Consider the following 24150-nt stretch of genomic DNA (forward strand, 5'->3'; position numbering starts at 1 on the left):
AGTTATTGAGCAACTGTTTTACTTCTATCTCAGCTCTCAAATCCATATATTAAAATTGATTTCAACATTGTCTTGTTTAGAAATAGTTTAGTACTATTTTTATATTTAGTTTGCTGTCTTCACTAAAAATTGTGCCTAATAGCTAAAATGTTTTACTTGTTCTGTAGGTTCTCCATTTAGGGTGTAGTTAATGTTTTCAGTTGTTCCTGTTTATATTCATTGTCTCCGTCTTCTTATTGCTGATTTTCATACCAAATTTATTACAGCAGTTATTCAGTTTAGTTAGGGAATCCTTCAGACTTGTACCGAATTTATTAAAGGTATGTATTCATCATCTGCATAAAGAGCTGAGACTGACATCTCCATTTCTTAATGCTGCTTTACAGCCTTTTGAACGGGGAGACATGTTTTAAAAAAATAAAAAATAAATCACATCACCATCATTCATTGTCTTAATTATAATTTAAATCATCTTCACAACAACTTTGCATATATCTAAATCTGACTTGCTGCTTCTAAGAGAATATCAATTGGTGGCCTCAACAGTTACTATGCACTTCATCTTTCCACACTCCATTCAGCATGGTTCCTTCCACCAAAAGGATAGAATCTGTACATTTTGACCCCTTTTGAATGGTGAGACACATTTTAAAAATATAAAAAAATAAATCACATCACCATCATTCATGGTCTTAACTATAATTTAAATCATCTGCACCACGACTTTGCATATATCTAAATCTGACCTGCTAGTTCTAAGAGAATATCAATTGGTGGCCACAAAGTTACTATCCACTTCATCTTTCCAAATTCTGTTCTGCATGGTTTCTTCCACCAAAAGGATAAAATATGTACATTTGTCAGAGTTGACACCTCATGTCAGAATTTCAAACCTTGAATTCTGCCTTTAAGGTCTGCTCTGATTCAAAATTTTCTTGTCTCCTTCATTGCATTCATTGATTGTTTCTATCGCTCTTTAAATTATGATCATCACTCTGAACTTCTTTCATTATTTGTCCATGAAGATTGATTTTTTTGTTAAGCCAAATATCCAAATATCAAGTCATCTTCCTTGGGGACTTCTTGGTCTTCATTTCTTAATTTCAATAATTAAGTTGGAAGATATGCCAAGATATCACTAATGAAATTTCACAAATTGTGTGTCTGCTTGTTCAAAATACCAAGAAACTCTCTCTCTCTCCATCCTTCCACCACTTTTGATCCCTTCTTAACCAGTTCTCCTTCCAGGTATCTTGTGGATGTCACTCTCCTCTTGGTAACTTAGACCAGAACTTTGTCTGGATTTCCTTTCCCACAAAACATTTTTTGTCCAGCCACAGTTAGTCGCATATCCTTGTTCCTTATGTACATGTGGGAGGATTTTTTTAATTTCTACTCTTTTCCTTGGTTGGATCACTTGAAGTTTTTTTTTTTTTTCACTTTGTTATCAAGTAAATTATGATGGGAAATTATATTTTGTTTTAATTATATACCAAAGTATATAATTAAAGTAAACAAAGCTTGAATGTGATGTATCTTCATGGCTAAACTTGTATATAAGGGACTGTTGAGTTCACATTGCTTGGCTTTATATCCCATAATGCAAAGCATACTTCCTTTTGGGTATGTGTATTTCTGTGCATTATGGGAAAGATCACTACCAGGTCTAGGTATTGATCTTTATTCGGGTTTCCTCAGATCTTCCTGAGCAAGACTCAGAAAGATCTTCTTCTTTGAGTGCCATCTCCCATCGGAGGTCGGCGACCACCTTGGCAAATTTTGAGCGATTCTCAGCTATTCTGAGCAGTCTCTCAGAGTTCATACCAGTCCACTGTCTGATATCTGCCAGCCAAGATTTTCTTCGTCTTCCTTGTCCTCTTCTTCCATTTATCTTCCCTTTTATAATCAATTGAAGTATCTTATATTTTTCATTACGAAGTAGGTGACCAAGATATGCAGTTTTCCTTCTTTTTATGGTATCTAAAAGTTCACGTGATTTCCCCATTTGTTTCAGTACTTCCTGATTGGACGTTTTTGCTGTCCATGGGATTTTTAACATTCGTCTGTATAACTACATCTCAAAGGCTTCAAGTCTTTTTATTGATGTTGTCTTCAAGGTCCAAGTTTCTGCACCGTACAGCAGTACAGACCATACATAGCATTTAACCATGCGTACTCTAAGCTCTAAGTTTAAACTGCGGTTACACAGTGTTGATTTCATCAAGAGAAAATTTTTTCTTGCCATTTCAATTCTAACTTTTATTTCCATTTCTGGATTGCAATCTTCATTTAACCAGCATCCGAGATATTTAAACTTTGCCACTCTTTCTATTTGTTTCCTATTTAAAGAAAGTGCTAAATTAAGAATTGGTTTCTTACTTATGACCATGAATTTAGTTTTGGTGATATTTATTTTTAATCCCATTTTTTCACTCTCTGCATTTATTAGCTCCAAAAGATTTTGAAGATCCTGAATATTGTCAGCCAGAAGAGCTGTATCATCGGTATCGGATGTTACTGATGATTTCACCATTTACACTAATCCCTTCCTTTCTTCCTTCCAAGACTTTTTGAAATATGGCTTCTGAGTAGATGTTAAAAAGAAGAGGTGACAGCACACACATCCTTGCCTTACTCCTCGTTTGATGTTAATGGAGTCTGTAATAATGTCATCAACTTTGAACAGATGCCTTTTGGTTCCAATATAAGTTTTCAATGATCCTGATGTCTTTACCATCTAATCCAATTCTTTTTAATAGTACAATCATTTTAGCATGTTGGACTTTGTCAAATGCTTTCTCGAAGTCGATGAAGCAAATGAATATTACCTTGTTTTGGTCAATACATTTTGAAATAAGATCTGTGAACAGAAAAGGGCCTCTCTTGTTCCCAAGCCGTTTCTAAAGCCGAATTGGGTATCACTGATGGTGTCTTCACATTTTCTGTATATTCTTTTTTGAATTATTTTCAGAAACATTTTGAGAATGTGACTCATTAGGCTGATCATTCTATAGTCATTACAAGTTTTTGCATTTACTTTTTTAGGTAGCATGATGAAGGTCGACTGTAACCAGTCTTGAGGGATTATGCCTGTATCGTAGATCTTATTAAATAGCTTTACTAATATGTTGATGTTGTCACCTTCTAATAACTTTACTATTTCTGCCGGTATTCTATCTGGTCCTAGGGCTTTACCATTTTTAGTAAAGTTCAATGCACATTCTACCTCTGATTTTAGAATGCATGGACCTTCCATATGTTCATAAGTATTTTCTGGGTTCTGTCTGTCATCAGTAAAGAGTTCTTCTATATATTTCACCCATTCTTGTATTTTGTCATCCTTTTTGGGTATAATTTCTCCCTTTTTGTTTCGAAGGATACAGAATTGTTTTTTCTTATATATACCTGAGGTCTCTTTCATCTTTTTGTGTAGATTAAAATTGTCATGTTTTTCCTGTAGAATTTCTATTTCTTTACATTTTTCATTCATCCAGATTTCTTTTGCTTTTTTGATCTTGTGTTGAATAATTTTTTGAACCTCTGTATATTTTGTTGGATTATGATTTTTATATCATCTGCATTGATCCATGAGAGAAAGAATTTCATCAGAAAGATACTCAGGTTAAATCCTTGCAGAATTCATATATTTTCAATATTTAAGTTGTAAAAAGGTATATTCACATATGTTTAAAATACCCTGGATCAGAGATAGCTGTAGAAAGTTTTATTGCTTTGTTATCAAATAAATTGTAATAGACAAGAAATTATACTTTTGTTTTAATCTTATGCCCAAGTGTAAGCAAATAAAGTTTTTACATGGATTATCTTCACGACTAGACATCTTGTATATAGTGGCTGTTAACTTCACTTGCCTTGATATAGAAGCAAAACTGGGTCTAGCTCCCACTGAAGAGACCTCAGTAAAGGTCAAAACTGGTCTGGGTAGTGATCTATTCCATCCTTAATTCATAACAATATACCATCCAACAGGAAGTTTGCTTTTTGTGGGATTCAAAGGCATTTGATGTGAAGTCAACAGCCTCCATGTACAAGTAGCCTTTTGAAGATTATTGATAAGGCTACTTGTATATAAAGTTTACATATGGAGTATCGTCATGTGCAAACTCTTTTGGTTATGGTGGGGTATAGGATTAAAAGTGAGAATGTACAGTGGTTTCCATAAATTAAGGAACAAAGAAACAAACAAATCAAGTACGTTATGTAAAAAGTGATGCTGAGGTTGGTTATTCCATATGAAACAGAAAACCATTCTAAAATGCCTGCTTTTATGCTGTAGCTCAATTCAGTGGCACTGTCAGTAGTATATACAAATGAGCCACAACATAAAAGCAGGAATCTATGTTGTGGCATTTTGGAGTGGCTTTCTGTTTTATCTGGAATGAGATCAAGACATTTCATAATAGCATACTTTCTGGATATGGCTGCAAGCAATCAAATTTGGGTGGTGAGCTATCAAAAGACTAGAAGCTGACCAAGGTAGCCAGATGGTTGAATGCGAATTTTTCTGTGGTTCACAGGTGGTGGGATCAATTCCAACATTTAAAATATCAATAAATAAATAAATAGAAACAGCATCCCAGAGATAGATACAGTGAAGAAAGGCCATAGACTACACCGCAATGGGTGACTGATACCAACAATTATCTACTTGCTGAAACAGGAGTGCTATCCTCAAATAGCTACCAAATGACCTTGCATTGACTACAGGAACATTGGTATCTGCTTACATTGTTTGCAAAAGGCTAGATGCTAGGTGACTGATAGTCTGTATGTCACAGGCACGAATGTTTGAAATGGGCCAGCTCCACATCAACTGTATCCAAGAGCAGTGGGGGGTTGGTATTGTTTACAGTTGAGTCCTGATTTGCTCTACAAAGCAAATGATGGAGATAGTGTGATGCTTCTCAACAGAACCATGAACTATGTTCATCTGTGTGCAGGTGCGATAGGGAAAAGATTTTTTATTCAAGACAATAATGCTTGTCCTCATCAAGCAAAGCTTGTGGATCAGTATCTTCAAGAAGATGCTATTTTCCGTAACAACTTGTCAGCCAGGTCTCCTGACCTCACCTTAATCCTATTGAGCATTGTCTGGGATACTCTATGAAGGTGGTCTGAAAAGTTCTCGGCCTCGACCATAGATGGCAACACTATCAGCACGATTTTTTTTTTTCCTAAGTTGGTTCATCTATCATAAGCATCCATGTGAAATTGCAAGTCATTCTATCAAGTAGTTTGTTTTATACAGCTGTCTGAAGCAAAAGTGTTGTCTGTATCCCTTGAAATGGATAAAATTGAGTATCGTGTGGTTATAAAATTCTTTGTAAAAGAAGGTTTAATATCCAAAGAAATTCAATTGAAGTTAATAAAAGTTTATGGGCACTCTTCTCTTTTGTATTTGGCAATTAAGAAATGGGCTGCCGAGTTTAAACGTGGCTGTACCAGCCTTGAAGATGATCCACACGAAGGACGTCCAATAAATGTAATAACACCAGTATGCGGTTATAAAATTCTTTGTAAAAGAAAGTTTAATACCATAAGAAATTCAGTTAAGTTAATTAAAGTTTATGGGCACTCTTCTCTTTTGTTTTTGGCAATTAACAAATGGGCTGCAGAGTTTAAACATGGCCGTACCAGCCTTGAAAATGATCCATGTGAAGGACGTCCAATAAATGTAATAACACCAGAAATCATTGATCAGGCACACAATATGGTATTGAATGACAGGCAGGTCAAAGTGCATGAAATTGCTGAAACTATATGCATTTCAAAAGAACGTGCAGGATATATTTTGCATGAAGAATTGCAAATGAAAAAGCTTTGCGCAAGATGGGTGCCCCGCTTGCTCACAGCAGATCAAAAATGCACTCGCATGAAAATCTCTGGAGCATTTTAACAAGAATAAAACTGATTTTGTGCATCGATTTATTACTGTGGATGAGACTTGGATTATTACACACCAGTATCCAAACAGTGGACAGAAGTCGTTCAGCGCCAAACAAGACAAAGTCAGTTCCATTAGCAGGAAAGGTGGAGGTATCGGTGTTATTATTATTATGTGACACCTCCAGGGAGTCCAAAGACTCATCGAGGGAGAGTGCGCCAACAGCATCAAATGATTTATCCCTTCCAACTACTAACCATGCTCAAACTTGCTTAACTTTTTTGCTGAGCCATTAGTAGCAGAGGCTCTACCAATCAACTAACCTTTGTGTTTTGGAATGCTAAAGGCATTTTGTTTATTAATGATCTTGAAAAGGGTAAAACAATAACTGAAGAATATTATTCCAATCATTTAACCAGACTAGGTGAAAAACTTGTGAGAAAAGACCTGGTTTGCAAAAGGGAAAAAATCATCTTTCATCAGGACAGTGCACCTGCCCACAATGGTGTTTTGGCAATGGGAAAATTAAGGGATCTGCACTGTGAATTATTGGAACATCCACTCTATTCCCCAGATTTGGCTCCCTCTGACTTCTGTCTCTTCCCAAAATTAAAACTCTTCCTTACTGGTCAGTGTTTTTCTTCGAATCAAGAGTTGATTGCAGCAGTAGAAGGGTATTTTGCAGCTCTTACTGAGAACCACCACAGGGATGATAATGGTGCTGGAGCATCGCTGGAATAAATGTATTAGTCTTAAGGGAGATTATGTTGAAAAATAAAAATAATTTTGAAATTATAAATTCGTTTTTTCATTGTTATGCCGAGAATGTTTCAGTCCACCCTCATAGATAGACGCATTGCTGGTCTCAACCCCTCCCCAAAACCTTAGGGGACTTAAAAGAGAGCTTTGCAGGAGCAATGGTTGTTATTACGAACTGAGCTCCTGGATGTGATATAAACAGTATGAAACATTGTTGTGAGCACTGTATTGTTATATCTTCTTCTTCTTTCTTTGTCTTGGCGTGTCGTCACTTTCTTGTAAATTTTCTATCTTAAATCCTTGTCGTACCAACTAAGCCTGAAATCTCTAACCTATCTCTCTGGGGCTGCTCCTCTCTATTTGGAACTCTGACAAAATTTATTTATTTTAGCTGCACCAGCCAGAGTCCTAGTACAGAAGAGTTCTTGTACAAAGAAACCTTCCCAGAGTTTAAGTATTACCTAATCTTATTAAAGTATTAAGTGCCTATAGAAACTTCACATTGCAGTCATGGACTAAACTTTCTTTAATTTCCCCTTATTCACAGGTTCGAACTTTAGCGAGTGGTAATTTCAATCTCATGCTCAGACAGACTTACATAGAAAAAACATGTTTATTAATCATCAAAATTTCATACAATAAGCTTCCACACATCAAGGGTATGTCATATCTAATTTCTAATTTTCTAGCTAAACAATAAGGAACATTCTAATTATCAAAATACTCTAATCTTACATCTCTAGGTTAAATAAGTATACATTCATCATAAAACACTAGTTCAAATTCTAAATAAAACTTGCTAACAAAGATCAATTCACATTCAACTAAGTGTTGCAGGCCCTCATGCTTTCAGACTACTAGATCAATACTAAAAAACAGGTAAAGCAAGGCAGTGGTAATCAAACAGGCAAGTTATTTATACACTCTCATGATTCATCTAAATCACAAACATTGTTCCCGATATCAAACTAAATTACTACTACTAACGACCCATACACATTAACTAGGGTTTAGACAATCTAAGAACATAGACTACCAGTCCAATTCAATCAACTTAACACATGAAATTGTCTCTAAATTCTTACTATCTTCTTTTCTAATCTCTGTCCAATTTTTCACACTCATCACTAATAGATAATACAAAAAATGAGGATTTTGTACGTTACCACCTTGTTAGACGATTTCTCGATCCTTCCGTCTGTTCTTTGTTATGGATTGTCCCCTTTTACGGTGATCTGCCACCACGTGGAGTCACATGCTCGTCCCGATTTTTTCTTTGTTTCCTCTGGGTTTACGAACTTTTCGCGACACTGCTTTTAACACAAATTATCTTCAAAGGGAATCTGTTGCTGCCTTCTCATCGGTTAGAACCAGACCGATGGCCGAAACTCGAAACAATGTAGTCATCTCGTGCTCAACTTCCTCGATTCACGCCACTCAGCAACTAGAAACACATTGCCGCCATGCCATCTTATCGGATATCAGCCATGCTGACCCGCCTCGGAACTATGAGCAATAAGCTCGCTGCCGTCTTATCAGATATCAGCTGTGCTGAAACTCTTCTATAGCGCCCTCTTCCATACTCCAAGCTTGTCTATGACGCTTTCCAATTGGCTGTCACCTCCTCGCTGAACGAGGATCGCTCTCTTCGGGAAATGCGAAATTCGAGCGCCTTCCACGAATGCCTACTCATCATTCGTTACATCATCTTTGGTGGTCACACAGCAACCTTTGTACTTTCGTTCGCACGACAATACGCGATTTTATACATGGCATAGTTTAATATTGGTGCTTTTGAAAGTTTAAGATTTCCATCTATTTTAGACAATACTTTAAACATAGTACAATCTAATACTTATTTACTTTTTCAATTTCATTTTAATTTAGGATTCAATTTCTTCCTTTATATTTTAATTCCCTTCTTAAGCAAAGTTAACATCTGCATTTTTACATATTATGTCTGTTTTGCCAAGAATACAAGTGTGCTTTTGCTTGATATGGTTGTTCTTGTTAAATCTTGAATGGAGCAGCTCTATTCTTGATAGAACCATCATTCAAGATCTAACAGTATGCCCTGAGGAGTGACCACATTCCTTTTGCAGCACTTTGACAATCTCATTTTGACCTCTTATTTTTGACCATTGTCTTCATTTAGCTATTTCTTACTGAAATAAACTATTTATTTATAAATTTTTGAGTGTTTCTTTGACATCTAACATCTTACTGCTTTTCAGTGATTTGCATAAAAATTTATCCTACAGTTTTTGAATTATCTTCTTTGTTCCTTAATTTATGGAAACCAGTATAATTTCTCTTCTATTATCATATACTTAGTTGAATAATGTTTTTTTTTTTCTTTCGTAAAACATCTGCTGCAATCATATAGTTGAAATAATGCTTAATGTAATGAAGATATTCTGCAAATCCCAGATCACTCTTAAACTTATCCTACATGTCCAAGGGAGAGAGGAGAAATCCCTCATATTACAAGTGACTTGAGAACAAAACTTTTACTTCCAATCAGTCTACATTGCAGCATTCAATAGCTGCAAAAAAACTATCAATAAATTTTCAGTCACACTTTGAAAGAACTTAGTGCACATAAGTGATCTTTTGTTCAAGTGACAGTCAAGCTTTCTGGTCCTTTGTCAAGCCCTTTGGGTGCAACTACTCCTCGTCTATGTTTCCACCTCCCTCACATCCGGATAGTGCTATTTTAACATCACTTCAAGGAGGTGGCTGCCATAACCCATGAAGTTAATGATGAAGGTCAAGTAACTTCCCCTTCACCATGATGTGTTTCTTAAGAAAGACAAAAAAAAAAAAAAAAAAGCAGAATAACATCAGAAGAATTCTGAATAGTTTTGGATACCTACATATCTTCTGATCCTATTAGTATGAAGCCTATATTATTATTACTATGGTAACCTCCATGTAGTCAACAGACTTATCATGGGAGGCCCACTTAACCTAACCAGCAACATGTTTATCTTAATGAGCTTTGAAGTTATTTACACTACCTGCATTTACAATGCACTCTGGCAATGCATTCCATTCACTAACAACTCTCCACGTAAAAAATCTACTCCTCACACCTTTCTTCACCACATCTTTATACAACTTCCAGGCCTCTTCCCATCTTAAAATCTACTTTTTATAATTCCTTATGTATTAATCTGATAAAATACCTTAACTAACTTGAATGTCTATATCATCTTGTTTTCCTCCTATGCACCAACCTCTGTAATCAACATTCTCTCAAATGCTCTTCATAGCCAACACTCCAGTCCTGATATCTCTTTACCTTTGGACACTCTAGTGTTTCCATATCACATTGAAAACTAGGTGACTAAATCTGAGCACATTATCCATACGTTGTCTGAGCAACCAGAGTCCATATGTTGTCTGACCAATGCCTTATATAGAGGCAGCACCACCTTCTAACCTAACCTCCTTATCCTTACATGTCAATGTACTTTTTATCATAGCAGCAATGCGATGTGTCCTCAGAACTTCATTCCACTGTCTGCCATCACTCCAAGATCCCGAATCTCATCCACTTCCTGAAGTACAGCTCCACCAATATGGTACGTCACCTATCTCTCTATCCCAGAGTAACACTTGCATTTATTAATATTAAAACTGCAACCTCCACTCATTTGTCCAAGCTTAAGTCTATTCAAATCTTCCTATAGAGAATTAACATTAGCAGCACTACTTATAATTCTCCTCAACTTTGCATCATCAGCAAACAACTGAAGATTCCCTGTCAGTCCACATAATATATCATTTACAAATAAGTTAAACAACAGGGGCCCAAGAACAGAACCCTGAGGCACACCACTGGTCACCTTCCTTATCTGAGACACTGCTCCATCATACACAACATGCTGGTATTCAGAGTCAATCTCTGATCCATCTAACCAATATACTATCTATTCCTATCCTCTGCAGGTTGTACACCAACTTATTTTGTGATAATCTATAAAATCTTTTGCAAAGTCCAAGAATATCACAGTATATGATTCTCTCCCTTATCCAACATATTTGTAAAAGATTTCATAGATTACCACAAGATTGTCACTTTCCTTGCTTGCACTTTATATTCTTCATGTATCTGTTCACTGCAAAGTGTCTTGTGCTTCCTCCATAACTTCTTTTGTAACATCACTTGCTTGATTTCGCTGTTCATCCATCTCACTCCTACTCTATTTATTTGCTTAACTTTGGGTATGCAGTTATACATTGCTTGTGTTAGATACTGCCTTATCATTTACCATGCACTGTCAACAGCAACATTCATTGATGCTAGTTGACTATGGAGCTTCTCATAATCACCCACCTTATATTTCCATATATAGAACTTCTTGATAACAACTTTTTCCAGTTTGACTACCTTTCAAGTGTTGATTCCTCATTCACAACTACATCTTGTGATGATATTACCAAATCTAATACCGATAAACCTCATGTTATTTCCATCACATGCTACTTTAGATAGTTATCCTGCAGAAACTCAACAAATTCACTCCCATTGTTACTATACACAATATTTTCTTTCCAATCCACATTCCTATAATTAAAATCTTCCATTAGGATCATCTTCCTTTTATTTGCACAACTAAATTGTCTAAACATTTTACAAATCAATACTCTCCACATTCTCTGGCCTATATCAGAGAATGTGAAAACTTATCCTGCATTTCTAAAAAATCAAATGGATATTAAATCCAGCATTATTTCAAAGCCTAATATAGAAACTGTAAACATTTCTTATGAAATTTTGACCAGAGAGCTTACGAGAATACACTCTCCAGACCTTATATGAGACATGCCTGCTATGACAGCGTCCAATTCGCCTCCTATTGATCCATTTTGATAAAGTTTCACTGGCCTGACAGCTGTTTCAAACTGGTGGGTTTTCATTAGAGACTAGGCAGAAACCTTAAGAGAGCAAAAACTCTCCATACTAAGGAACTTAGTATGGAGAGTTTTTGAAACATTGGAGAGGTGTATTTTTCGTAAACGAACTCTCAGTCGGTGTGTAAAAGTATTTACTAAAATAAAGAGCCAAAAGGCTTCACATCGGCGATGCAAAATTTACAAAAATCAAGTGGATATTAAATCCAGCATTATTTCAAAGCCAAATATAGAAACTATAAAAGTTTCCAGACCTATAATGTTCGGCTAGGGCAACTCGTAAATACCGGTGAGTGTATTCCTGTAAGAGCTCTAGTCAAAATTTCATACAAAACTTTAAGTATAATTTCTGGGAAATTCCCATGCTACTCCTCTTAAACACTATTAATATAATTAACAGCTATTTTAGCCTGATTTTGTAAACGGGGGGGGGGGGAGAACATCCCCATGTTCTTTCCCTCTCTCCCCTCGTTTACACACAACCTTTCAACAAGAGCTTGGATTTAGAAGGCATCTTTAAACCAAAAACAAGGTATGTACATAATTTTTCCGCATTTTTTATTCTGCCATAATTGCCTTCTATACTCGTCCATAATGTCCTAAAATATATATATATATACCACTTTGAGTTATGTTAGCCAATGTATTAAATATAAGGGACACTCCTAAACAAAAACAGGCTAAAATAGCCGTTAATTATATTAATACAAAACTTTTATAGTTTCTATATTCGGCTTTGAAATAATGCTGGATTTAATATCCACTTGATTTTTATAAATTTTGCATCGCCAAAGTGAAGCCTTTTGGCTCTTTATTTTAGTAAATACTTATCCTAAATGTCCAAGGGAGGAGAACTCCCTCATATTACAAGTAACTTATGTGCTTAATGGTATGAACACCTAAAAGAGCAAAATAAATCAATGTGTTATGCTGCTAATAACTGAATTTCAAATTCATATTATATTTGGTGAACAGAAGTGCTCACTATATGCAGGACATGATTAGATAGAGAAACAATTCAAATTGTAATGGAAAGAACTTATGTCTTATCAAGGCATCTTCAGGGGATCAGGAAATCGAGAGTATTATGTTTATGTTAGAGGCAGTCTTAAAATGAAAATAGATTTTTATACTACATATAAGGTTTAAACTTGCCGTGGAGATGGTATTTGTTCAACAGTTTAGCTATCTGTATGATATAGATATGTAGGATTGGGCTCTGGGCACAGTAGATTGGTTGGACCTTTGGTCTGTTATCCCATCGTTGGATTAAGGGTGATTATTAAATACTTGGCTTGCCCACTGTGGGATATTGATGGTAAGTTTTCTTATATATATATATGTGTGTGTGTGTGTGTGTGTATAAATTTGACCTGTTCAGTGCATTGTTTTGGGACATTTGTCCTGAGATATTTGTTTGTCATGGTCTCCCGCTGGGTGTAGACCACAACGGACTTTGGATATTATTGAGCCTTTGGCTCACCCATTTTGGACTTCTAGCAGTGAATTTAAAAATAAAAACCTTACTTGTTTAGAATGGCTGGGGTTTTGTTTTTCTGGATTGTGCTCACCTTAGTCTGTTGTTTGACAGATTAATGGGTTAGCGGGGAATTGCTATATTTGCAATGAATTTTGCGCAACCCTTTTGTATAGGAAAGTTTTGATCGCAGGGCTTCGAGTTAAATCTGTATGAGTATATACATTTTTTTTTTAAACCAAAAAAAAAAAATGGCTGTGACAAGAAACAATTGACACTGGGTTTTAATAGGCCTTGACAATATAAATATTCCTATAATAATAATATTCTTGTACACCCCTTGAAGGTACATGTCAGGAATTGGATGATGATGATATAAATAGTTAAACCAGTTAGTTTACAGTTTTTAGTTAAACCAATCGGTTTACAGATGTGAACTGTAGACTAAAATACACAAAAATTATTCGAGAAAAAATGAAAGAGTTTGAGAACAGGAACTAAACCTTGTAGATTCAGTAGCTGAAGAAAACATTGATTGATTGATTGATTCAGCCAGAGAGGCATGTGGTGAGATTGTCTGCAAGAATAGAAAAATCAGAACTCCATTATGGACACAGGAAGTTAAAGAGGCAATGAAGGAAAAGAAGAAAGCTTATCAAAAGTTCTTATAGTCTTAGAGAATACAGAGACAAATGCAAGAAAGCTAAACACTGTGTGAAACTAGCTAAACAAAAGTCATGGGAAGACTTTATATGTAAGAACATATAAAATAAATATCAAGAAGGTGGCAAGATATTCTAGAAGTTTTTGAAGCTCAGAAATGGAGGATAGAGTGCTGTAAAAGGAATTGGAAATGATGGTGATATGAAAACTGTTGAAAAAGATATCCTTGGAGTATGGAAGAATTACTTTGAAAAATTGCTAAATGAAACAATCAGTGACAGCATAGCGATAAAAAAAAAAAAACACTCAGCAGGCATGCAATCAGGGATACATATCCATACTTGAAGTAGAAAAAAGCCATCAAAAGGCTGAAATATGGAAAGGCAGCAGGAGTAGGTGATATTCAACCAGAAATGCTCAAGTATGTAGGCATAAAAGTCTTACAGTGGCTGCACTGCATGGTTCAGAAGACCTGGACAGAGGGATGAATTCCAGATGATTGGAGTAGAGCTCTCATAGTACCCACATATAAAAAGGGAAATAAAACTGAATGTGAGAATTAGAGTTATTATTAATTGACTTAAGGAATTCACAACATACAATAGAATATAATTAAATTAAACTTTAATATATATTTCCAATATTTCAGCAACGTCACGTTGCCATTTTCAAAGGAACTTACAATAAAGATACGTGCACGCAGGCACTACATACAGTAAATGAGGACGAAGCAGGAAGCTATCATTTCTCCTAAAAGTCCTGATTGTGCCCCCTAGCAGGCTCTGTAGCTATTTTTGGCTGTTGGGCTGAAGGTCTCATAATGTACCAGGTGATTATAAAATAATGTCATGTTCAGAGCTCTCTAGCGAGTAATGTATTGGACGAAACACACCAATATTCGGTACACGTACACAGTGGAACATGGGGATTTAATTTAACAAAAAAAAAAAAAAGTATCAAATGTCGCCAACAGGGGAAATTTTGGCGCTGCCAAATTAATTTTAGTAGGTGTGATTAATGAATGACTAAATGGCAAATGAAAAACAGCACACATCAATTTCATGACGTTTATTGTTAATTACAAATGAGGTTCGATATGACCACCATTCTGATGTTACAGGAACTGCATATGGTGCACGACATTTTCCACAGTGGCTCACAACATATCGGAATTGATTTGTCTCACGTGTAACGTTATTCGATCTTTCAAAGTTGGAATATCGGGTACATGTCCTTGATACACAATGCTTTTATGAAATCCCCACAGCCAAAAGTCACAAGGATTGAGATCAGGCGATCTCGGTGGCCATAGCGTGGGAAATGCACGACTAATGATTCTTCTGTCAGAGAAATGTTGTCGCAAAACACGCTGTACCTGAAGTCCGATGTGGGGTGGTGCACCATCCTGCATGAAGATGATCGAATCAAGACATCCTCTTTGCTGCAGTTGTGGAACCACAAAGTTCTGTAGCATATTGGCATACCTGTTAGCATTGACGGAACAGGCCACTGGTCCATTTTGGCGATTTTCCTCGTAAAAGTATGGACCGATGATAAAACATGCCGTGAATCCGCACCACAATGTGACTTTGGGCAAGTGGATAGGCATCTGCAGACACATGTGCGGATTAGTTGCAGCCCAAATGCGACAGTTGTGTGTGTTAATATCACCGTTCAAATAAAAGTGCGCTTCGTCACTCCATAAAATCTGCCACGGCCATGCATCATCCACTTCCATGTGCGCTAAGAATCTCAAAGATGAATCGATTCCTGTGGTCACATCACCAGGGCTCAATTCTTGAACATGACTGATTTTATAGGGGTAAAAATTCAACATCTGATGTAGGATTTTCCACACATTGTGTATGCGGTATCCGTTTGCCAGGATATTGCTTGTGCACTGCTGGTACCCTGCACATTCGTCATCTCCTGTTCCACAATAGCAGTTGCAACTTGTTCAACTTGTTGGTGATTGATTGGTTTGCGTCCCCTGCCTACCTGCACTGCTAGAGTTCCAGTAGTTTCAAATCGCCGAATCAGTTTTCATAAGTTTGTTACGCTAAACGGTCCTTTTCGTAAATTTTTCATACGCCAAAAATCACGAAGACAAGCACTGCCATTATTGTTCCACTGATAATAGAGTTTGACTAACAAAGCATGCTCACGTAAGATAAGAGGCATCGAAAAGCAGTTCTTCTACAAATGATAAGAAATCTCACAGGCTTTCCTTTTATTGCATGATCGCTCACAAGAAACGTGATAATACAAATTAATGCATTTTACTCTGTAAACAGCGCCAAAATTTCCCCTATTGGCAACTTTTGGTACTTTTTTTTTGTTAAATTGAAAACCCATGTTCCACTGTGCACGTCTGCCGAATATTGGTGTGTTTCATCCAATACATTACTCGCTAGAGTGCTCTGAACATTTGACGTTATTTTATAATCACTCGGTTATGTCTTCCAAATTTGGGGCAGTCTCATGCAACCAAATTTGTTGAGGTTTGGTATGTTTCTTAGGGCTGAGGCTGATTCCATGAAAATTCTTTCAAATTTGAACTTGCTATGGTGTATTATTTGGCTTTCTTCCACCGTATTCTGTGGCGTGTATCCAGAGCATGGTCTGCCAGCCCAGAGTGGCTGTACTGGTGAAAATGGATGTAGTCCTTGTGTTCTGAAATTCTGATATTCACTGTCCTGCCTGTTTGGCCAAAGTAGGACAGCTTACAGCTGCAAGGGACCTGGTATATACCAGGTAGGTCTAGGGGAAGTGGTTGGTCTTTAGTGGAGCAGATAAGGGATGCCAATTTTCTATATGGTCTGTAACAAGAGGTCAAGTTGAAGGAGAATTACAGAGGTATTTTCAACTGAATGTTCTGGTAAGATTTATGCAAGTATACTTGAGAAGCGGCTGAGAAGGATTGTGGAAGAGAAGCTTGGTGAAGAACAAGCAAGATTCAGGCCAAATCGAGGCTGTCAAGATCAGATTTTCACTTTACGACAAATAGTTGAGAAATCATGCGAATTTAACAGAGACCTGTGTTTAAGATTTGTAGATCTGGAAAAGACATATGACAAGGCACCAAGAGAGAAGCTATTCAAAGCGCTACAGTTGTATGCTGTCAATGGGGCATTATACTAAGCAATACTTAGTCTTTATTTGAGTTGTAAGTCAGCAGTTAGAATTCAAGGAAGTACAGGAAGGGGGTTTAATGTTAAATCTGGTGTGAGACAAGGATGTACATTGTCCCCTCTGTTATTCATTATCTATGTGGATCACATTATGAAGGAAAGTGGTATTAAACCTAATATCAAAATTGGGGATGTTGATCTCAGCTATTTGCTTTATGCAGATGTTGTTATACTTCTAAATAAATCTACTACAAGCCTACAAGATTCCCTGACTAAATTGAATAACTGTATCAACTGTATCGTGAATGGAGAACCTATATAACAAGTAAAACATGTCAGCTACTTAGGCACAATTTTTATTGAAGATGATAAATTAAATATGGAAATAGACAACAGAATCAACAAAGCTGGTATGGTAGGAAGTCAACTGAATAAATTTATATGGAATAAGAGAGAAATTAGTCGAAACACTAAATTAGCTGTATATAAGAGAATGTTCAAACCAATTTTAACCTATGGATCTGAGAATTGGGTCAGAAGTAAGGGTCTAATCCAAAGACTAGAGATCTCAAATATGAGAGTCCTGAGAAAGATTAGGGGTGTGAACAGATGGCATCAATGGCAATATCATATTAAAAATGAGGATATTAGGAAAGAACTTGACATTGTTAGCATCCAGGAATGCATTAGCAAAGCTGATCTCAGGTGGTAGTCACTTAAACAGAATGTTGAGGAAAGATTAGCAAAACAAGTGTTCTCTGCCAGGTTGGCAGGAAAAAGACCCAGAGGAACTCCAAGATATAGGTGGAATGATACAGTAAAAAGTACCTTAGAAGACAGAAATATAAGATCTGATAATGTTGGAGTCTTGACACGTAACAGATGGATTTGGAGGAAAATTGTAGATAGATAGTAATGATGTAAGTTTTTCATGTAGTACTATCATATCCTATACACCTCTTGAGGGTACATATCAGGAATTTAATAATGATAGCCAACTAGTTTTGCCACATATGCTAGCAGCTTCTTCTGGATTAGGAAAAACAAAAACATACAATAATGGGTAAACATGAACCATTGCCATGCATTCTTTCTGCTCTTGCAGAATCCTCTCTATTCTGAAACTGAAACTCCAATTATATAGCCTTGTTAAAGGAATAGTCAATTCAACTGAACACTAACATCCATGCATCAGTCCCTATTGCTGAATTCTTTTTCAGTTTGTGCAACAATTCCAGTACCTCCTCATCATACATAAGTTTCTTCAACCTGCAAAGAGGTAGCAGTGAACACAATGTTGCGTACACCAGTTGATAGCTTTTAGCAAATTGGGCACTCAATACCTGAATGAACTCTTTTGCATATGTCACCCTCACACCATCTGCATTCAGTAAAGTTGTGACTCTTTTGGCCTGTTGCATGTAATTCTCATAACTGACATCTTTATACACATGTTATTCTTCCATATGATTCTTTTTCTACAAATTTCTTGCTTAATAAGATTACACATCCATTTCACTTCTACCTTATTTTTTCTTGAAACTCGAGACACACATTCTGATACTGCACCCTTTAAATGCACTCCGATATTTTTCTGATCCTACAACCATTACCATAGTGTAGAACCCATCATACTCCTAAGTTGGTGATAATTAGAAACAAAGTACTGGAGTTTGTTGCTCTGGTGAATACATTGTTGGCATTAGTGAAACCTGGCTGTCAGAATTGGATATAGTAACTGGAATTGTATAGTATTTTAGGAATGACATAAGAGATATGAGAGAAGTACTACAAATGATATCAGATTACTTTAATCCAGTAGAAATTTGTGAGAGCAACACTGGTAATTATGTACTGTATAGCACTGAATCTGAGGCTGTCTGGTGTGAATGAAGTGGCTAACAGGAAGAAAACATATTGTGGGATTTGCTATAGACATGGCAGTTCATTTGCTGAGGATGAAGCAATGTGTTGCTAAATTACCTTGATGAGTACTAAACAAGTAGATATTATTTGTGACTTATTCGTATATTGATTGGGTATGAGAGACGGCAACTTTCTCAGCATCGTGTGAAAGAAGAAACTCTAGGTCAAAGAGTGCTAGATTTCATCATAGCATCAAAAGCTGTCTCGATTAATTATGACTATTTTGTCACCAGTTAGTGACCAGGATCAAAGTAGCCAATTGTTATGGGTGTTTAATCAGGTGAAGTTATATGTTGAACTACAAATCTGGAAATTATTACAAACTTAGGAGAATGTTATCTTATCTTCAGTTCCATGGTATCAGTTATTGAATGGGGAGGATATCAGCAGTGCATGGAAAGCTTTGAAAAGATGCTGAAATGATGTGGTATGTGAATGTGTTCCTAGATTTCCAAGAACAAATAGGATGGGAATGAAATGGATGAGAAGTCTTATTAAGCAAGAGATCCATAAGAAGATATGAAAAAAAAATCATGAGAATAAGAGTGAGAGGAGTTTTGAAATCCATAAAGTACAGTCTTGAAAAGTTGCCAGTATTATACATTATGCTGCCAGTAAATAAAAGAATGAAGGTGAAAGAATAATTTTTTCTAAATTATTGTGTTAGAAGCAGAGAGCTTAAATAATGAGTACTCACTTTGCCAAGACCTATCAACTTGGCTTGTGTGACATAGTGCACAGTGCATGCTACCACTACATTGAATGAAGAGATAGAGGTGTGTGTGTGATATTATTTTACTTATTTACATGAAAACACATGGCATAGGTAATACTATTTATTTGTTTAGAAGGCCAGATATTTTGGTCTGAAACTTACAGATCATCTTTGGTGGCAATGACAGTTGATTACAAGGTAGAATGCAAACAATCAATTGATTTAAAACAGAAAGCGCCACGTGATGTTATACTGACAACAGTCTGTTGTAACTAAGAAAACATAGGTTTATCATAACTGTAAAAGAAAGAAGGGGAAAAAATATTTAATGAGATGTTATTCTAATGACTTTCCCATATTTTAGATAAAGATAGGCAGTCATTGTGATTCAAATATGGGCAGTGAAGCAAGGCTTCAGCACCAAAGAATATTGTGGTCTGTGTTCAGCTAAGCCAGATTTTTCAGATTTCCTGTGACAAATATATGATTGATGTTCTTGTATTATCTTTTCTATTGAGCCGCCAGTTTGTCCAATGTAGGATAGATGGCAATCACAAGAAACTGAAAAAGTTTTGAAAATGTTCTTTTAGTGAATGACTAGAATCAAACTTACATTTTCTTCTGTAGACCTAGCGTCATGAAGTTTCGACAAGGCTGATTCCTATATAATTCCATTTTCATATGTTTTTTTTTTTTCATTTCTCTCTTTAATGTTAGGAACAGACGATATATTTGATAAAAGAAGAAATTGTTTTGCAAACAGCCTTGCTATATCTGTCTGCATCGCACAGCAGAATAGTAGCATGAGCAGTAAATGGTTCAGTAAAGCCTTCAAGAAATAAAACAGAATATTGCAGATTTGTTATTGTGAAAAGGGTGATGGCAAGGATCAGGAACAGTATAAATAGAATAGTAGCATAGGATAGTAACAGCAATGTTGAGGAAGACAAAATTAGATTATGAAAAGAAGTTAGCCAAACAAGCCACAAGAGATCTAAGAAAAATTTATTGATATGTTAGCAAGTAAAAGAAAAAAAAAGTTACCTTTCCAGGCCGTCCATAACTTAGTAGATGGTAAAGTGTCAGATGCACTAGAATTAGCTAAGTCATTAAATGTTCACTTTAATAAGGGTGTACTCAAGGGAGGACCAATTAGCTCTCTGGATGTAACAAAGAATGAAATGAAAGAAGAGTGGTAGATTTGAATACAGCAATCAGATTAGGATGTTGCAAATGCTGAAAGAATGTGCAAGAAAGTTATCAGTTCCCTCTGACCTGAATGTTTAGCTTGCTTCTCAGTACCACTCTGCCTAATGAATGTAAGGCGAGTCAGATTATTCCATTATACAAGGTTTATGTATCTCTGACTATACCAAATGTAGTCATTTGGGCACTGGAGACGCTGATTAGGAATCACATCCAAAGGCAGGTAGACAGCAATAGAACCCCCTGAAGAGGGCAGCATGGTTTTGTTAAAGGTGTGTTATGTTTAATCTGCTAGAATCCTATAATAGAGTGATAGCAGAGTTGAATAAGGATTTTTGGCAAAATCCAAGTGTACCTTGATACACTTGGATTTTGCCAAGGTATTTTATGAACTACTACATGAGAGGAGAGGTTATGCAACTTAACACGGTTCATATGCGAAATGAACTTCCTCCTCTCAGCATGGATATGCTGAGAAGAAAATGAACAGTGGTGTATCACTGCATTCTGTACTTGGACCATTGTTGCTTAAATTATATATTAATGATATTGGGGGTGGACTAGAAGGTGATGATATCTAGTTATTTGTTGATGATGCTAAGTTGGGAAGAGTAATCAAGGACATACCTGATATAGAATTCCTGCAGGTTGACTCGAATAGATAACAGTGAATGTTAGTTCAGTGTTGCTAAGTGTAAGGCTTTGCATTTTGGACAGAGGGCACATCACAGGCAGAGTATTATACAAATGGAATTTTCCTCAAATAGTCGATGAAGAGCTAGAGACATGGCATATTGTGGACAGATGATTAAAAATTTGGAGCCACATTGCATTAGATAATTGTACTGTTGAAGTGAACGCTAACTTGTAAGAAAAGGGAAGTTATTCTTCCATGCACGGAAGTCCAGATCACATCTGGACTTCTGTGCATGGGTATGGACACCAAGGTTCCAAAGAAATGGGGAGACAGGAAAAGATCCCATTATTGCAAGTGGGGTATAGAAATTGGTGTGCTATCCCTGAATCTGACCAAAGGTGTAGAATGGACCTACCCATTAAATGTTATAACTTTGGTAAATATGTTCAAGTAGAGGTGATAGGTATGAGTGACTATAGGGTCTACCCTTATGTCCACTTTTTTATTTGGCTCCCACCCACAAAAGTTTTATTTCTAAACCTATAGTACATTCTTACCATGGGTGGGCTGAGGATTTTTTTTTCATTTTTATTGATTTATATATATATATATTGTATTTTTTTACTTTTTTTGTACATAGTCCTGAAACCCTGCTCTAGAGACCAAATGTGAAACTTTTTCGAGCCACTTCAGGATTCCAATAAGCAGGTAGTGGTCTCATACCAGGTAATGAATACTTCATGTGAGGAATAATCATATTTTAGCCCCCAAGTAAATGTAATAAAGCTTCTCCATATGGTTAATATTATTTGTTTAGTTTTTTTTTCCTTTGCCTTTATCTATACTTTAAAATTTTTTCCAGGAGGAACAAGAGGAATTAGAAGAGTTTGAAATGCTAGAAAATGCAGCTGAAAATACTTCGTTTGCAAGTGATTCCTCATTGGTTTTAAGAGCATTAAAAAAACCTTATCAGGTTTGTTTTTGTGAAAGTTTAAAAAATGTTTATTTTAATTTAAAATGTCATTATTGTGTAGTGTAGCTACATGGGTGGTCTGAAAAGTTCTCATCCTAACTGAAAAACGAATTAATAATTTCAAAATTATTTTTCAACATAATCTCCCTTAAGACTAATACATTTATTCCAGCGATGCTCCAATGCCATTATCCCATCCCTCTAGAGGTTCTCAGTAAGATACCCCTCTAGAGGTTCTCAGTAAGATACCCCTCTAGAGGTTCTCAGTAAGATACCTCTGCAAAATACCCCTCTACAGCTGCAATCACTTCTTGATTCAAAAAAAGAAATGCTGCCCAGCAAGAAAGGGTTTCAGTTTTGGGAAGAAATAGAAGTCAGAGGGAGCCAAATCTGGGGAATAGGGTGGATGTTCAACAATTCATAATGCAGATTCTTTAATTTTCCCATTGGCAAAACACCTTTGTGGACAGGTGCATTGTCCTGATGAAAGATGATTTTTTTCTTCTACAAACTGGGTCTTTTCTCACGAATTTTTACGTCTAGTCAGGTTAAAAAATCAGAATAATATTCCCCGGTTATTGTTTTATCCTTTTCAAGATAATTAATAAGCAAAATGCCTTTAGCATCCCAAAGCACCGATGCCATGACCTTGTCTTCTTTGGCACTGAACAACTGGCTTCTGTCCACTGTTTTGACTGCTGTTTGTATTCTGGTATGTAATGGTGAATCCAAGTCTCATCCATAGTAATAAATCGACACACACAATCAGTTTTATTCTTGTTAAAACACTCCAAGCACTGTTCTGAGATTTTCATTGCCGTGCATTTTTGATCAGTGCAGCACCCATCTTGCACAAAGCTTTTTCATTTGCAATTCTTCATGCAAAATTTGAACGTTTTTTTGAAATGCCTATAGTGTCAGCAATATTTCACGCACTTTGATTCGCCAGTCATCCAATACCATATCGTGCACTGCTCAATGATTTCTAGTATTGTTACACTTTTTTAACATCCTTCACGTGGATCATCTTCAAGGCTGGTACGGCTACATTTAAACTCGGCAGCCCATTTCTTAATTGTTGAAAATGAAGGAGAAGAGTGCCCATAAACTTTTATGAACTTCGAATGAATTTCTTTTGCCATTAAACCTTCTTTTTACAAAGATTTTATAACCGCGTGATAATTAATTTTATCCATTTCAAGGGATATAGACAATACTTTTGCTTCAGACAGCTGTATAAAATAAACTACTGGATAGAATGACTTGCAGTTTCACATGGAAGCTTATGACAGATGTACCAACTTAGAAAAAAAAAAAATCTTCCCAATAGTGTTGCCATTTATGGTCAAGGCCGAGAACTTTTCAGACCATGTATGTATTTTCTGCTGTAAATGCTAACTTTTTTTATAGTATTTAATCAGAACACCACACAAGAAAAGAAACAAATGCTATTTATTAAGCTACTGATATTTGTCAGATTTCAGCCCACTAACTTCAGACAGTAAAAACAATTTTCACAGAACACAACATTGCAGGCATAGACTTCTGTGGCTATTTGGTTCAAAAGATATATTTCGGTGATTACACCACATTTTTTATTATTCAGTTATACAAAATACTGAAATAATAGTTCCCAACAAGTTTCGTAAATCATAGGATTTACATCTTCAGGGGGTAAATAGTACAACTTAAAGTTTAAACAAGAGAATTAATAAATACAAATCATAACCGTCTGGCTATTCATAAACTCAAATAACAGAATGCAGATATAAAATGTTATTGACGTTGAACAATACTGGACAATGTCATGTGTTCTTGTTCTCGTTCATACAATTGTT

At 36.0% G+C, this 24150-nt stretch overlaps 1 protein-coding gene across 2 annotated transcripts in view; it reads left to right on the forward strand.

Moving 5' to 3' along the window:
- Sas-4 (spindle assembly abnormal 4) overlaps window positions 1-24150 on the forward strand; it is a 527986-nt gene that overhangs the window by 175040 nt on the left and 328796 nt on the right. For both annotated transcript variants that reach the window (XM_090396928.1, XM_090396929.1), the window contains exon 9: window positions 22202-22312. In XM_090396928.1, the coding sequence (XP_090253054.1) occupies window positions 22202-22312 (111 nt within the window). The remainder of the gene's footprint in view (window positions 1-22201; window positions 22313-24150) is intronic.

The sequence above is a fragment of the Typopeltis vanoorti genome, chromosome 8 (genome assembly GCF_054136105.1).
Source record: "Typopeltis vanoorti isolate ZY-2024b chromosome 8, IOZ_Tvanoo_1.0, whole genome shotgun sequence".
NCBI lineage: Eukaryota > Metazoa > Arthropoda > Arachnida > Uropygi > Thelyphonidae > Typopeltis > Typopeltis vanoorti.